Below are 17,385 nucleotides of genomic sequence, written 5' to 3' on the forward strand. Positions count from 1 at the left end.
AATGCTAGGAATTGTATGAACTCGTGATTAGGGAGAAGCCTTCTTGAAAGGTACTTTAGAGAGTGGCATTAACAATGATGATTTGAATGTTGGATTCCTAAAATATATGAGAGTGGATAAGATGAAATTGACCCCCAACAACATATTCATACATCATTTCATTGAAAGTGTTTATCTTTTGCTTTTTGCCATTGATCAAAAAACTTCATGCATACATATTTAATTTTCGTCTTTTGCATATATAAAAATCCAAATATTTTGTCTTTAAGTCTTAACTAATCAGTAACCCACACAACTAAACTAGGCCGTGAGTCCTTTGGGAAGAACGATACTTGGTCTTACCCAGTTTATTACTTGAACGATTCGGTCATACTTGCCGATTGAAAAACAAGTTTGTGACATCATAATTTGGTGTTCATAAATTTGTCCATCAGTGGCCACTGTTGAGATGATTGTGGGGATGTATGATACACCTCCAGCCCACAGGTGGACTATGGATGAATTCCATAATGTGGTAGCTTGGCCAGAGGAACCAATGCATGGAGGAGGAGCTGGAGCAGCTGAAGCTTCAGCTAGAGAGATGGAAGAAGATGAAGCTGATGATGATGATGCATTTGAAGATGCTGAAGAAGAGGAAGAAGAAGAAGATACAGAGGACAGCTTAGACTGATGAGGAGTTAAGATAGCATTTACTGATAAATGCTATCATATGATTATGCTTTTGTGGTTTAAGTTTTCTAAACTTATTTGTTTTTGTTTTTAGATTAGGGTTTGATGTACTCTATTGAAAACCTGGTTTCTTGTGATGGTTTGCTATTAACTGTAATTGTGTGATAAGTAATACTGAATGATGCTTATGATTAATTGATGTTGAGATGATGTGCACATTAAAATGCTTATACAGGTGACTCACAAGCTTTGTGAACAAATGCATGATATCATGATTGTGATTGTGAAATTAAGCAGGATGTGTATGTCAAATGTGAATGAGCTTATATGTGAGATTTTGAGCTCCAGAGTTGTTATTGTTGAATGCTATTACTTTGAAAGCATGAATGATTTTGCCCAGGTTTTCTATGATTGAATCAATTGCATGTTTTGCATCATATGATCAAGGCCGTTTGTTGGAAACCTTTTTATTGGCCAAATTTGTAAAAATTAGCCCACTAAAAGAGAACACTTTGTGTTCAATCCTTTTGAACCCTTAGCCTTGAACATACACTGAAACCTTTGATTGAAAAATCTTTACCTTGAGTTAAGTAGAAGATCTTGTGTGGTATTGTTAAATGTTCAAGTTTGGGGTTGTTGGGAAAACATGAAAAGCATTGAGCTAAGAGCTAAAAAGTAAGAATATGCAAAGAAAAAGAAAAGAAAAGAAAAAGAAGCAAAGCTCAATGGTAAGGCAAAAGAAAGTTGGGAAAGAATAAGATGATTGTGTTGTATGATTCTCTTAACTCAAGGGTTTTGTGATCTAGAAAAACCAATTTTCTTGTTAGCCCAGCCACGTTATAAGCCATAGAAAAGTCCTTGTGATGATGCATGCTTGTGAATGCTTTTGATTGTGGTAAAATGAAAGGCAAAATTGATTCATGTGACATTGTGATAGTAGAGTGAATGAGTGATTACCTCTTATACACTTGAGTATGAGTAAAACACTTGACTTAGTGAGGAAATATTCCATGAACACATGAACATCCATGCTTAATTGATTGATCATTCATGAAAAATAGCATTTGTTAGAATTTAAATGACTTTGTGAACACTAAAGCATGTGCACATCTTGATTGAACTCTTGGTCATAAGTTTGAGTGAAGTTGTTACTTATCTTGAAAAAGAGGATTTTTGAATGAGTGAACCATCATATGAATTGGTTGAAGATTGAGTTACATCTTATTTGCTTGAGGACAAGCAAAGTTTTAAGTTTGGGGTTGTGATAACAGTTGAAAAACTGTTATTTTTATGATTAAAATTGACACTAAAAGCAACCTTTACACTTAGAAACTAGCTTGAAATCATGCTTTTCTTCATATTTTTAGAAATAAGAGAGCTGGACAGGTTTATGCTTGATTTCAGTGTTTTTGTGCAGGTTTTAAGGTGAATTTGGTGAAAGAAGTGAAGAAGGAGAGAGATGAAATTAGAAAAGACATCAAAAAGTGCAAAAGGAGAAGCCGAAGTCACCGCTCAGCGGCAGTTTACCGCTGAGCGGCACTCAGGCACTCACGGGAGATTCGCTGAGGGGCAAATTGGTCGCTGAGGGGAGAAAACAAGACACGCACTTACCGCTGAGCGGTATTTTACCGTTGAGCGGCACTTTAATGGGCTTGGACCTAATTTTTTGTAATTTACGAATGGTATTTAAGCTTTAGGGTTTCCTAGGGTTAGGTATCTTTGGCTGGAAGGAAGTAGAAACACACTTTTCCACCCCTTGGGGTAGATTGGGAGATGGTGACAGCTCTCCTCTTCTCTTTCTCGGGTTTTTTCTATCTCTTTCATTCTTTCATTATTGTTCATCTAGGTTCACCATGAATATGGTGAACTAAACTTTGTATGTTTGTTGGGGAATCAATGTAATCTTTTGAAGCTCTCATATATGGAATTTGTTTTTACATCTTTTATTTAAGACCTATGCTTTCTTTCATCATTAGTTAGGGTTTTTCCTCTTTGCTTAATGCTTGCATTGTTTAACTCATTCGATGCATGATTATTGGTTTTGTCGATACGGGCGCGTACGGGGAAGTCTAGATCCGGGGAATTTCTCCCAATATCACATTGGTTGTCGTTAAGCTCCTGCACTTATGAACTAATCATTAGGAATGCTAGGAATTGTATGAACTCGTGATTAGAGAGAAGCCTTCTTGAAAGGTACTTTAGAGAGTGGCATTAACAATGATGATTTGAATGTTGAATTCCTAAAATATATGAGAGTGGATAAGATGAAATTGAACCCCAACAACATATTCAGACATATATTTCATTGAAAGTGTTTATCTTTTGCTTTTTGCCATTGATCAAAACTTCATGCACACATATTTAATTTTCGTCTTTTGCATATAAAATCCAAATATTTCGTCTTTAAGTCTTAGCTAATCAATAAACCACATAACTAAACTAGGCCGTGAGTCCTTTGGGATGAACGATACTTGGTCTTACCAAGTTTATTACTTGAACGATTCGGTCATACTTGCCGATTGAAAAACAAGTTTGTGACATCATATTTTCGTGTTCATAAATTTGTCCATCACTAATACTGAGGTTAACCCAAGAGAAGAGTGCAAGGTGGTAAAGAGTGTTGATGATGATAAAGTTGAGTTAGATACAGAAGAGAGAAGAGACATAGAGAGCAAAAGTACTTTTCCTTTTCCAATCCATCAAGGGAAACAACTGGACTTCACAGAATTATTTAGAATGGTGGATAATGAAGCACCTTGGGAACAGATTCTACAGCAAATCACAGTTTACACAAAATCTGATGAAGAAATCTCTACAAAGAAGAGACAAAGAGATAATGAGGCAAAAGAGTGTATAACTGTTAAAAAAGAGTCATTCCCTTCTAAAGCAACAGATCCAGGCAGTTTTTCTATCCCTTGTACCATAGGGAAGAAAAAGGTGAAGAAAGCTCTCCTTGATTTAGGTTCAAGTGTTAACTTGATACCTTATTCTTTACTGGAGCAAATCGGCAATGTTAAAGTGAAACCTGTAAAGGTTAAAATAGTAATGGCCGATGGATCTTCAAAGGAGCCATGCGGGATTGTAGAGGACATTATAGTTTGTGTTGGCAAACTTCAGTTCTTGGCAGACTTTGTGGTGATGAAGATGGAAACAGAGAAGATACCTATCATACTTGGAAGACCGTTTATGAAAACGGCCAGAGCTATCATTGATGTAAATGAAGGTATAGTAGTGCTTCAGGACAGAGAGGAGAGAGTGGTCGTAGACGTCTTCAAAGATGAGACACAAGCACAAGAGGGACACAAGCACAAGAGGAAGAAGCTAGTTATAAAGCTGCATTTCAAGATGCACCCATGACTAGCCATAAAGATGAAAATATCAAGGTTGCAGGTAACCATTGTTTGTTGTTTCAGGTACCCAAGGAAGAAAAGATTGGAGGAGGAGGAGAAATTCCTAGTGACTGGGAGAAAAGAAGACTCCAACTTGGCACACTTGTAAGAATCAAGAACAAGTTGTGGGTTGTGAAGGGCTTTAAAGAGAAGGAGATGATAGAGATAGAGTCTCCATATTCTAGAAGGACCAAAACAGTTCATAGGAAACAGCTGAGGAGTTGGTGGAATGACAACATCAACTATAAAGAAGATGGAACTTGAACTTTATTGGGTCAAGCTAATGACGTTAAAAGAGCGCTTGCTGGGAGGCAACCCACTAGATTTAACGACTTTTGATTTGGTTTTGTAATTTTTAATTTGTGAACATTATTTTTGTAATTATTTTGTTGGAGATAGCATCTACTGAAGGATGCTAGGTGGTTAAGTATCTACTGAAGGATACTATGTTTGTAACACCTACTGATGGGTGTTGGTGGATTTTGGGTCAGGCTCGTGACGTTAAACAAGCGCTACCTGGGAGGCAACCCAGTTGATTGAATATTTTTGTTTGTTTATTTTAGTTAGGGTTTGCATAAGCATTTTAAACATTGAATTGCAAGGAACCAGTGAGGGGCATGTGTGGGAGGCACGTAGGTTAAGAAAAGAAGGAGAAGAGCACATCACGAAAGTGCCGCTGAGCGGTTGATGAGTCGTTATTTCTTGAATTATATTTAGTTTATTGCACTTAAATAAACCAAGGAATTATGTTTAATTGTCTATTATTTCCCCGTTTTCTGAATTCTGCTTAATTTGGTCAGAAATTCGTAATTGTGCTAATTTGGGTTTTCTGAGCTGATTAAGTGCATTTCTGGTTGCAGGAAAGTTGTGGAAACATCATCTGGAGCATTGGGATATGGCGTGACACACTCAAAGGCTCAACATTTAGTCATTTAGATTCTAATTAAAATTGTAATTTCGTTTTCTAGAAGCCCTTAATTAGAATTAGGTGTTTTGGACCCTTTTAGGGGCAATTTTGTAAAAAGACCCATTTGTAGGACATGTGCCTTTTTGATTAGGGTTTTTAATTGATTGTGGACCCCATTTGGAGGAGAAACTCTCGGCATTTTAGAGAGCCTTAGCCAACCACACAAAAAGACTCTTACACACTTCATTTTTTTGACGTTTTTGAGCTTTTCTCTCTTAGGGTTTCTTGTATGAACACTCTTATGGAGAGCTTGACTTGGGTGTCTCGTTTTTGGCCATTTCAATGAGCAAGATGCAGATTTTCTTCTTCTCTTAATTTACTCTTGGTTGTCTTAGCTTATTGGTGGTGAAAAACTATTCATTTCCACTTCCATTTGCTTGTTCTTGATGCTTGAAGTTTGAGTTTTGGAGCTTGTCTTTGCATTTCCATGGTGGATGTTGGGTTTGAGTAACTTTATATTTCGTTTTCCTCTCCCTTTGCTGCTGTTCCTCTCGGTTTTTATCTCATTCTATATGGTTGGATGATAAAAATGAAGTTCTATGTAGTTTTAGGTTGAAGAGAGCTTAAGATGATGTGTGGGTGTTGTGGGTTTAACTCTTTTCTTGCATTTTTCGGTTTTGATGCTTGAGAGAAGGTTGGGATCAGATCTTGGTGATGTTATGGAGGCTGGACAGAACTGGAATTAATGGTCTAAGTATTATTTTCGTTTTTTGCAAAGAAACTTGAAGAAATGGTAGTGTTAAAGATGGGTTGATGAGTAGAAGTTTGGGTTTATTGTTCTTGTGTTCATTTGCAACTTTAACTTTGGTTTCTTGAAGTTGTTCTCTGTATGGAAGAGTGGAAGAAAGCTTTTAGATGCATAATTCTTGAAGAAAAACCGTTTGGAGTTTGTAGGAGAGAGGAAATTGCTTCATTTAATTTTTACCACTTTTGGACCAACACAAAAGATGCTTGTTTTGACCCAAGGAATGTTTCCACTTTGAGATTTGGCCTTTGCTTGTTCCAGCCGTGAATTGCAATGAGAAATGGAGGTTTTTAGAGTTTGTTTTCATTTGATTTAGCTTACTTGGCACATTGGTAGGAGCACCCATGGTATCTTCCATTTGCACATTGGTCTTTGAAGCATTCTTTGGCATTTCCACTTGGTGGTTCACGTAAATTGTGTGCTTTGGTGTATAAAATCATTTCTTTGCTGCATGGAAGGAGAGAGGGAACGGTCTTGGAGAGTGTGGAAGGCACATGCTTAATTTCTTGAAAAATGGTGCACATGGGAGAAGAAGTCAACACATTTTGTGGCTTATTTAAGGTGAAATTGAAGTTTGACTTGGGTGCATGATGACTCACGGCCATGTGTTCTTTCTTTGGCCAATTGGACTTTTAAATTCATTTGTTAATTGCCATTATGACAAGTAATTTGCTAGGATTAAATTAGGCTTGTTGATTTCTTTGGTTTTTAATTAATTTAATTAATAGGTTGAGTTTATGTGTTTGAGTTAGTGTTGCATTTAATTATTTTTAACTGTGTTTGTTAATCAGTTTGTAACAGTCTTTGATGTTTGAATGTTATCTAAGGCTTTTAATAGTCCTAGTTTAATAACCATGCTAGCTTAAACTAGTTTGTTTGCATCTGTGTCTTTATTAAGTTCTTTAATTTTTGCAAAACCTTTTCAAATCCCCCCTAATGTGTTCGACCTATTACCTGAACCACAATTGGTCCTTGAGAGACGACCTAGGAGTCACTTCCTAGCACTATACTGCATTCTTTTATGCAATCAACTTTTGTGGGAGGTGCGACCCTTTCATCAGCGGTACTCTCGCAGATGGGCTTTAGTTCCCCTTAGCGGGACCCGAGCCCATTAGGGTATTTTTGAACCCTAAGCTGCGCAAGTTCTCATACTTTCAGGTTTTTCTCTGCACAAACACTCCCACATACCTTCTCCAAGGTTTTCCACATCTTTTCACTCTTCCCTCTTAAGAAAATTTCTCTGCCACTCACTTTTTCACTAGTGTGCCATCAAAGTTTGGGGTTGGAAGAGAGCATTCTAGCTTGGAAGCATTCTCATTGCATTTAGTATCTCCACCCAAGTAAGTAAAATGCATTTTGTTCATTCTAGGGTTCTTGAATTTGAATGTGATTGTCAAAGCATGAACATTTAGGGGTTTTGATTTCTATGCATGATTTGATGATATATTTGATGTTTGAACCGATTAAACTACATGATTATGAACTGGAAAACTGAAAATTGCATTTGGGTGGAGTTAGGACAGCTTTAAAACAAGATTTTCAAAAATCTGCAGAGTTACCGTTGAGGGGTAAACTGCCGCTGAGCGGCACTCTGCCAGATTTGGTTTTTCTGATTTTTGGTGATCTGGAATGTGGCACTGGTGGCGCTGAGGGGAAATTCTGGCCCTCAACGGTGGTTTAGCTTCGAAAGGAATTATGTTCTATGTTTTACTAATGACTAACATCATGTTCTGTGGTTTTGTATTTGTGTTTGAATGTAGGAATGGCATCCTCTTCAGGAAAGAGATTGAAAACCATGGCAACAAAGAGAAAGGAAAAGGAACCAGAGCAACCCGACTCTAGCAGGTTCCTCTCTAGGAAACATGAGAAGCACTTTAGGGTGGTTCAGGACAGGAGACTTCTGATGGAGAGAAAGGTTGGAATGATACCTAACTTTGCTCCTCAATTTGGAGAACAAGTGTTAGGGAATGACTGGGGAAAGCTAGCCACCTATCCTACACCTGCCAACATAGCTGTGGTAAAGGAATTTTACACCAATGCAAAGAAGATTGGTGATTATCCAGCTGAGAATTATTTGGGCTATGTTAGAGGCCATGCTATCAGGTATGATCCTGATTCTATCAATAACTTCCTGGACACTGTGTGGGCTGGTGAGCAATGCCAGTTTGCTCTTTGCATGGAGGAAGGTGCTGATTATGAGGATGTGGAGAGAGTACTGTGTATACCTGGAGGACACTTCCAAAGGAATCGATCTGGCTCAGTGGTTAACATTAGGAGGACGGATTTGACTCCTCTTGCAAAGTATTGGATGGCGTTTTCTCATGCCAAAATTCAGCCATGTTCACATGTGTCAGATATTCCTCTCAACAGGGCACTATTCATCTACTGTGCTATCAGAAACTTGAATGTTAATATTGGGCAGGTGATAGCTGATGAGATTAGTGTGTGCGCCAATACCTCAAACAACAAAGCACCACTAGGACATCCCTCTTTGATCACTCATCTTTGCAAGATAGCTGGGGTGGACACTTCTGCTCCACCATTTGAGAGGCCAAGAAAAGCTATTGATGAGGCTTATTACATATAGTATTGTGGAGGTGAGGAAACAGCTCAGCCAGTTCCACCACGCCGTGCTCGTAGAGAGAGAGGGCCAGCATAGAGCCAGACATCTGCTGAGACACATGAAGCAGAACCATTCCAGATGAGGGGCATGTATATGTCTCTTATAGGTGCTCAGTTGCAGTCCATTCACAGAGGGCAGGTGGCCACTGTTGAGATGATTGTGGGGATGTATGATACACCTCCAGCCCACAGGTGGACTATGGATGAATTCCATAATGTGGTAGCTTGGCCAGAGGAGCCAGTGCATGGAGGAGGAACTGGAGCAGCTGAAGCTTCAGTTAGAGAGATGGAAGAAGATGAAGCTGATGATGATGATGCATTTGAAGATGATGAAGATGAGGAAGAAGAGGAAGATACAGAGGACAGCTTAGACTGATGAGGAGCTGAGATAGCATTTACTGATAAATGCTATCATATGATTATGCTTTTGTGGTTTAAGTTTTCTGAACTTATTTGTTTTTGTTTTTAGATTAGGGTTTGATGTAGTCTATTGAACACCTGGTTTGTTATGATGGTTTGCTATTAACTGTGATTGTGTGATAAGTAATGTTGAATGATGCTTATTGATTGATCGATGTTGAGATTATGTGCACATTAAAATGCTTATACAGGTGATTCACAAGCTTTGAAACAAATGCATGATATTATGATTGTGATTGTGAGATTAGGCAGGATGTGGATGAGCTTATATGTGAGGTTTTGAGCTCCAGAGTTTTTGGTATGATTGAATGCTATTACTTTGGAAACTTGAATGACTTTGCCCAGGTTTTCTTTGATTGTATCAATTGCTTGTTTTGCATCATATGATCAAGGCCGTTTGTTGAAACTCTTTTTATTGGCCAAATTCATAAAGTTAGCCCACTAAAAGAGAACACTTTGTGTTCTATCCTTTGAACCCTTAGCCTTGAACATACACTGAAACCCTTGATTGATAATCTTTACCTTGAGTTAAGTAGAATATCTTGTGTGGTATTGTTAAATGTTCAAGTTTGGGGTTGTTAGGAAAACATGAAAAAGGAAAAGCATTGAGCTAAGAGCTAAAAAGTAAGAATATGCAAAGAAAAAAAAAAGAAAAGAAAAAGAAGCAAAGCTCAATGCAAATGCAAAGGCAAGATGGAATGAATAAGAATAATTGTGTTGTTATGATTTTCTTAACTCAAGGATTTTGTGATCCAGAAAAACCAATTTTCTTGTTAGCCCAGCCACAGTATAAGCCATTGAAAAGTCCTTGTGATGATGCATGTTTGTGAATGATTTTGATTATGGTAAAATGAAAGGCAAAGTTGATTCATGTGACATTGTGATAGTAGAGTGAATGAGTGATTACCTTTTATACACTTGTGTGTTGAGTGAAACACTTTACCTAGTGAGGAAATATTCCATTAGCACATGAACATCCATGCTTAATTGATTGGTCATTCATGAAAAAGAGCATTTGTTGGGTATTAACTGACTTTGTGAAACACTAAAGCATGTGCACATCTTGATTGAACTGTTGGTCATAAGTTTGATTGAAGTTTTTACTTATCTAAAAAGAGGATTTTTGAATGAGTGAACCATCATATGAATTGGTTAAAGATTGAGTTATATCTTGTTTGCTTGAAGACAAGCAAAGTTCTAAGTTTAGGGTTGTGATAATAGTTGAAAAACTGTTATTTTCATGCTTAAAATTGACACAAAAAGCAACCTTTACACTTAGAAACTAGCTTGAAATCATGCTTTTATCCATATTTTCAGAAATAAGAGAGCTGGACAGGTTTATGCTTGATTTCAGTGTTTTTGTGCAAGTTTTAAGGTGAATTTAGTGAAAGAAGTGAAGAAGGAGAGAAATGAAATCAGAAAAGACATCAAAAAGTGCAAAAGGAGAAGCCGAAGTCACCGCTCAGCGGCAGTTTACCGCTGAGCGGCACTCAGGAAGTCACGGGAGGTCCGCTGAGGGGCAAAATGGCCGCTGAGGGGAAGAAACGACTCACGCACTTACCGCTGAGCGGTACTTTACCGCTGAGCGGCACTTTTATGGGCTTGGACCTAATTTTCTGTAATTTACGAATAATATATAAGGTTTAGGGTTTCCTAGGGTTAGGTATCCTTGGCAGAAACGAAGCAAACACTCTCTCTTCCACCCCTTTGAAGGAGGATCTTGGATGCTCAGGCTTCCTCTTCACCTTTCTAGGGTTTTATCTTTCATTCTTTCATTGTTATTCATCTAGGTTCATCATGAATATGGTGAACTAAACTTTGTATGTTTGTTGGGGAATCAATGTAATCTTTTGAAGCTCTCATATATGGAATTTGATTTTACATCTTTTATTTAAGACTTATGCTTTCTTTCATCATTAGTTAGGGTTTTTCGTCTTTGCTTAATGCTTGTGTTGTTTAACTCATTCGATGCATGATTATTGGTTTTGTCGATACGGCCACATACGGGGAAGTCTAGATCCGGGGAATCTCTCCCAATATTATATTGGTTGTCGTTAAGCTCCTGCACTTGATGAACTAATTATTAGGAATGCTAGGAATTGTATGAACTCGTAATTAGGGAGAAGCCTTCTTGAAAGGTACTTTAGAGAGTGGCATTAACAATGATGATTTGAATGTTGAATTCCTAAAATATATGAGAGTGGATAAGATGAAATTGACCCCCAACAACATATTCATACATATATTTCATTGAAAGTGTTTCTCTTTTGCTTTTGCCATTGATCAAAACCTCATGCATACATGTTTATTTTCGTCTTTTGCATATAAAAATCCAAATACTTCGTCCTTAAGTCTTAGCTAATCAACAAACCACACAACTAAACTAGGCCGTGAGTCCTTTGGGAAGAACGATACTTGGTCTTACCAAGTTTATTACTTGAACGATTCGGTCATACTTGCCGATTGTAAAACAAGTTTGTGACATCATATTTTGGTGATCATAAATTTGTCCATCAATTTTATAAACAAACTAGGGAAAATATTCAATACTTTGGTGTGGATATTAGTGCTTTAACATACCTAGCTCGGGAAAAGGACATTAATGACATGCATCCATTTATTGCTAGAAAAAGTAAACCTGAATCCTATTTTCATTCTAGCAATAGTGAATCTTATGTCCTTAGTCTCTACACATCTAGATTTGAAATGCATGCTAGAGAGTGGTGGGATGAGAGACAATATCATGTTAGGATAGGTAGAAAATCTCCCATTCATGATTGGTCTGAATTAAAAGCTTGCATGAGAAAAGAGTTTGTGCCTTCACATATTAAGAGAAACCTCCAATTATTAAGAGCTTACATTAAAGATGGAAAAAAATTTCTTAAAAGCTTAAATGACAATGGTTTCCTTATTAGAGAACTAGAATTTAAGATTAACCTTAAGGAGCTGCAAGCTAAGCAAATAGAATTAAAACTAAAAAGAGATGTTGAGAGACAAAAAGAGGAACAAAGGCAAGAAGAAAGAGAGAAAGAAGAGAAGAGAGAGAGAAGAAAGAGAGAGAAAAGAAGAAGAGATAAGAGAAGAAAAAGAAAAAAGAGATAGAAGAGAAGAAGAAAAGAAAAGAGAGGAAGAAAAGAAGAAAGCAGAGGAAAGTAAAAAGAAGGAGCTCTTGCTAATGCTGGCAACTACTACTCTTACCATTACCATGGAACCTAAAAGGGAAGGGTTCTCATTCTTTACTTCTTTTCCCATTATTGTGCACTCTTCCATTATTATTTTTTTCTTTTAAATCAATTGTCATCCCATATTTTGTGCAATCATTTTCCAAATATGGCAATTCAAAACTTAAGTTAATGTTACCCTTGTGTAAACAAGTAACTCAAGATAAAAATCAAATAACTTGGGATTATGGAATTCTCCATTTTTCCAAGACTTATTTTCAGAAAATATTTTTCAAAAATAGAAGACTTTTCTTTTGCCTTCTTATCTTTTTTTACATCTTCTTCATACTATTTTTGCTATATTTTGTAGATATATTTTTGATCCAGAGGAAAACAAAAACCAAAGTTGTGCTTCTTTCATTCTTCCCGATTTGAGGACAAATCATTTTTAAAGAGGGAGGGAATGATGGAAACCCCTTTAGGGACTTCCCATCCAAAGAAGTATCAACTACAACTAAGACTAAAGAAAGGGAAGTAGAATAAAGATTTCCAAAACTCTTTCCTTATTTAAGTCTTAGATAGATTCTCTTTTAAACTAAATACCTTTACTTTGTTTTATAGGTCACCAATAAAGGTGGGGAAACCATGCATACAGATCCTAGGAAGCTTGCCAATCAAGGGAGCAAAAGGAAGCTAAGAAGAGTGCATTTTCCAAGCCAACATTTCTTCATCAACCATTTCACATTTTACACGTGTTAAATGTTGTTCTTATGAAGAATGCAAACCACACTGGTCATCTTCATCAACACATGTTAATTGAGTAGCTTCCTTTGCACGGTTCCCAGCTCATCCGCACCTATAAAAATGAGCTTGATTCATTGTAAAAACTTAACTTGAATTGTATAAAGAAATGTTGTTGAATTGGTTCCAGCCACTTCTTCTTCAAGTTCACTGACTTGTGCCTTCTTAGCACGCTTATCTCTAGCTTCCTTCCCTCTTGGAAGGCCGTCTGAGCTAGAACCTCTGCCTACACACTCCAAAACCGCACCAAACAATTCATCAAACACCTTCCGTGTGCCTCCAACTGCATCTGCGTTTTCTAATTCCGCTGCCACCTCTGGTCCGAGAAGCTGCTCATTCTTGAAGAGTGAAGCTGCTTCTATCAATTAGTCCTTGGAGCTATGGTTTCCACCCATTTGGAAACATAGTCTACATCAAGCAAAATATAAGAAAACCTAGAAGAAGGAAAAGGACCCATGAAGTCAATACCCCAAATATCAAATACCTTACAATATAAGATGGGTTTTTGAGGCATTTCTTCCCTCCTGGTGATGGATCTTGCTGCCCTCTGACATTGCTCACAATTTTCATATATCCTCCATGCATCTTTAAAGATGGTAGGCCAATATAATCCACAATCCAACACCTTCCTACCTGTCCTTTGCGAGCCATAGTGTCCTCCAAAAGGTGATGAATGACAAAATTCAAGCACATAAGGTACTCTATGTCAGGAACACACCTCCTTACAACTTGGTCACTACCAATGCACCATAAGAATGGTTCATCCCATACATAGTACTTCGCCTCACTTTTCAGTTTGGCTTTCTCAGATTTGGAGAAAGATGGAGGAATAGATGAAACAGCCAAATAGTTAACAATGTCAACAAACCAAGGTTCAGGATACATACCTTTTACAGAAGTTAATGCTAGCAGGACTTCATCAGGAAAGTCATCCTGAATAGGAATTTCATCTTCTTCTTTTTCAATCCTACTAAGATGGTCTACTATTAGATTACGGGCTCCACTTTTGTCCCGAATCTCAATGTCAAACTCTTGGAGCAGTAGCATCCATCTGATCAACCTTGGTTTTGAATCTGCTTTCTTTAGAAGGAATTTCAATGTAGCATGATTTGTATAAACAATTACCTTGGATCCAAGTATGTATGATCTAAATTTATCCAAGGCAAATACAACAACTAGTAATTCAATCTCAATTGTGGTATAATTTTCCTGTGCAGTGTCCAATGTCCTGGAGGCATAGTATATCACATGTGGTAGCTTCCCATTTCTTTGTGCAAGTACCGCTCCTACTGCAATGTTTGATGCATCACACATCAACTCAAATTGCAATGTCCAATCAGGTGGTTGGATGATGGGAGTGGTAGTGAGTGCCCTTTTCAAGGAATCAAAAGTAGCTTTGCACTTCCCTCCAAAGTCAAATGGTACATCCTTCTGAAGTAAGTTGGAGAGAGGTGATGACAAATTTATGAACACCCAAATGACGCCACAAACTTGTTGAACAATCGGCAAGTGTGACCGAATCGTATCAAGTAATAAACTCGGTAAGACCAAGTATCGTTCTCCCAAATGACTCACGGCCTAGTTTAGCTATATGATTTGTTGATTATTTAAGACTTAAGAACAAATTGATTGTAGGTTTTAATGCAAGAGACAGTAATTAAATATGTATGCATGAATTTGATCGATGGAGAAAAACAGAATACAAACAGTTCAATGAATTAGATGGATGAGTATGTTGTTGGGGTTATCAATTTCATCTTATCCACTCTCATATACTTTTAGGAATTCATCATTCTTATCATTAATTGCTAATGCCACTCTCTAAATCACCTTGCAAGAAGGCCTACCCTTAATTACGAGTTCATTCAATTCCTAGCATTCCTAGTAATTAGTTCTGAAGTGCAGGAGCATAAAGGCAACCAATATGCTATTGGGAGAAATTCCTCGAATCTAGACTTCCCCGTACGTTCCCGTATCGACAAAATCAATAATCATGGCAATGAATGAGTTAAACAAAGCAAGCAATAAGCAAAGAGGAAAAACCCTAACTAAAGATGAAAGAAAGCATATATCTTAATATAAGACGTTAAAACATAAATTCCATATATGAGAGTTTCACAAGACTACATTGATTCCCCAACAACAATACAAGGTTTAGTTCACCATATTCATGGTGAAACTAGATGAACCATAATGAAAGAATGAAAGATAGAACCCTAGAAAGAGGAGGAGGTAGCCTGAGCATCCAAGATCTTCCTTCAAGGGGTGGAAAAGAGAGTGTTTGCTTCGTCTCAGCCAAAGATACAAACCCTAGGACGTCCTAAAGCTTATATATTATTCTAAAATTACAGAAAATTAGGCCCAAGCCCAAAATAGTGCCGCTCAGCGGTAAACTACTGCTCAGCGGTAAGTGTGTGAGTTGTTTTTCTCCCCTTAGCGGCCTTTTCACCCCTCAGCGGATCCAACGTGACTGCCTGAGTGCCGCTCAGCGGCAGTTGCGGCTTCTCCTTTTGCACTTTTTGATGTCTTTTCTGATTCCATCTCTATCCTTCTTCACTTCCTTCACTAAATTCACCTTAAAACCTGCATAAAAACACTAAAATCAAGCATAAACCTGTCCAGCTCTCTTATTTCTAAAAATATACCCAAAAGTATGATTTCAAGCTAGTTTCTAAGTGTTAAAGGTTGCTTTTAGTATCAATTTTAAGCGTGAAAATAACAGTTTTTCAACTGTTATCAAGAGGATTAGCTATCTTGTTAAAGTCATGTATAAACCTCCTGTAAAACCCTGCATGACCATGAAAAGATCAAACCTCTCGTACAGAAGCGGGGTAAGGCAATTGTGTAATAACCTCAATTTTAGCAGGATCTACAGATATACCATTCGTGGAGACAACATGACCCAAAACTATAACTTGTTCTACCATAAAATGACATTTTCCAAAATTCAAAACAAGGTTAGTTTCCTCACATCTCTGCAAAACTCTTGCAAGATTAGCCAAACAATTATCAAAATATGAACCATACACACTAAAATCATCCATGAAAACCTCAATGCAATGCTCCAATAAATCTGTAAAAATACTCAGCATACATCACTAAAATGTACCAGGAGCATTGCATAAACCAAATGGCATTTTCCGATAAGCATATGTACCAAAAAGACAAGTGAAGGTAGTCTTATGTTGGTCCTCCGGGGCTATACAGATTTGAAAATACCCAAAGAATCCATCTAGAAAACAATAATGTGACTTATCTGCCAAACGGTCTAGCATCTGATCCATGAATGGCAAAGGAAAGTGGTCCTTTCAAGTGACTTGGTTCAATCTCCTATAGTCAATACAAACCCTCCAACTATTCTGAATACGAGTAGGAATCAACTCATCCTTCTTGTTTTTAACCACTGTGATTCCAGATTTCTTGGGAACCACGTTATAGGGCTCACCCAAGTGCTGTCAGAAATGGGATATATAATACCTTCTTGTAGCAACTTGGTTACCTCTTTCTTGACAACCTCCATCAGTTGAGGGAAGACTCTTCTCTGAGGTTGTCTCATAGGTTTAACACCCTCCTCCAAAAGTATTTTATGCATACAAAATGAAGGGCTAATACCACGAATATTTGCCAAAGTCCAGCCTATTGCTTTCTTGTGATCTCTGATAACCTGTAATAGTTGTTTTCCTGCTCATTAGTAAGCAATGTAGATATAATAATAGGGAGTTTCCCATCCCTCTCAAGATAAGCATATTTCAAATGGGATGGTAAAGGTTTCAACTCCAAAATGGGTGGTTGTACCACAAATGGCAGGATTTTACTGCCTAAGGAAATCTCAGCCACCTCAACATCACACTCGGACGCCACAAAGGTATCATCTATTGACACCGCATCCTCAACATCACCTGTTTTATAATTTTCTTCGTCATCCAAAATCAGGCACAACATGTTTGAAAAAGAAAACTCCAAATATGGAGAAAAAGTTGAAAAAATGTCCAAGAAACTAACAGAAAAATATTTACAATTTCATTTAATAAATCAATACAAAACAGAGAATGCTCTTCAATTGGGTGCTTCATGGCTTCCAATACATTAAAGTGCACCTTCTCATCACCTATCTCCATGGTCAGTGTTCCTGCATGCACATCTATCTTGGTTTGTGCTGTCATCATGAAAGGTCTTCCCAAGATAATAGTTGATGACTTGATTCCATCTTCATCCTTCATATCCAAGATGTAGAAATCGGCAGGAAAAATTAGCTTGTCTACTCAGACAAGGACATCCTCTAGCACACCTGCAGGGTTAACTGTGCTACGGTTGGCCAATTGAATGACCACACCAATAGTCTCAAGTGCTTGTGTGGATTCTCCCTTGATAACCCATTGAACTTTAGTAAGGCATTTAACAGGTCAGGTCTCAACTCCCACTCCTCATTAGGGTATTCAATGTTACTTCGGATAACTGTATTGTGGGAGGTGGCTAATGGTTCTTTGTCCCATATTGTTTGGATTAGGATCAGGTAAAGGATTGGATGGTATGTTTGTGACTGGAGATAATGAAGGTGGTATGGCTTCAGATGTAGGAAGTGTTCCCTCAGTAGAACAACCAAATTTCAAT

The 17,385-nt window shown here is 37.6% G+C and overlaps 1 protein-coding gene across 1 annotated transcript; it reads right to left on the reverse strand.

The window, feature by feature from the left end:
- Positions 1-12,848: 12,848 nt before the first annotated feature.
- LOC148190573 (uncharacterized) lies at positions 12,849-16,716 on the reverse strand. Its single transcript, XM_088102806.1, has 5 exons — positions 16,570-16,716; positions 16,252-16,438; positions 15,588-15,847; positions 13,243-14,205; positions 12,849-13,103 (listed from the first exon to the last, which is right to left on the reverse strand). Exons 1-5 carry the CDS (start codon positions 16,714-16,716, stop codon positions 12,849-12,851), a joined length of 1,812 nt encoding a protein of 603 aa, XP_087958932.1.
- Positions 16,717-17,385: the final 669 nt, after the last annotated feature.

This window comes from Vigna umbellata, unplaced genomic scaffold (assembly GCF_029865625.1).
Source record: "Vigna umbellata cultivar VRB3 unplaced genomic scaffold, Vumbellata_1.0 scaffold_747, whole genome shotgun sequence".
NCBI lineage: Eukaryota > Viridiplantae > Streptophyta > Magnoliopsida > Fabales > Fabaceae > Vigna > Vigna umbellata.

What these genes read in the sequence shown, in the direction of transcription:
- LOC148190573 (XM_088102806.1), bottom strand. Translation starts at nt 16,716, where the DNA reads ATGTTGTGCCTGATTTTGGATGACGAAGAAAATTATAAAACAGGTGAT. An exon ending in AACCAAGTTGCTACAAGAAG is followed by an intron (nt 15,848 to 16,251) that starts GTATTATATATC and finishes GTATTTTTACAG; the next exon opens with ATTTATTGGAGCATTGCATT. An exon ending in TAAGGTATTTGATATTTGGG is followed by an intron (nt 13,104 to 13,242) that starts GTATTGACTTCA and finishes AAGAATGAGCAG; the next exon opens with CTTCTCGGACCAGAGGTGGC.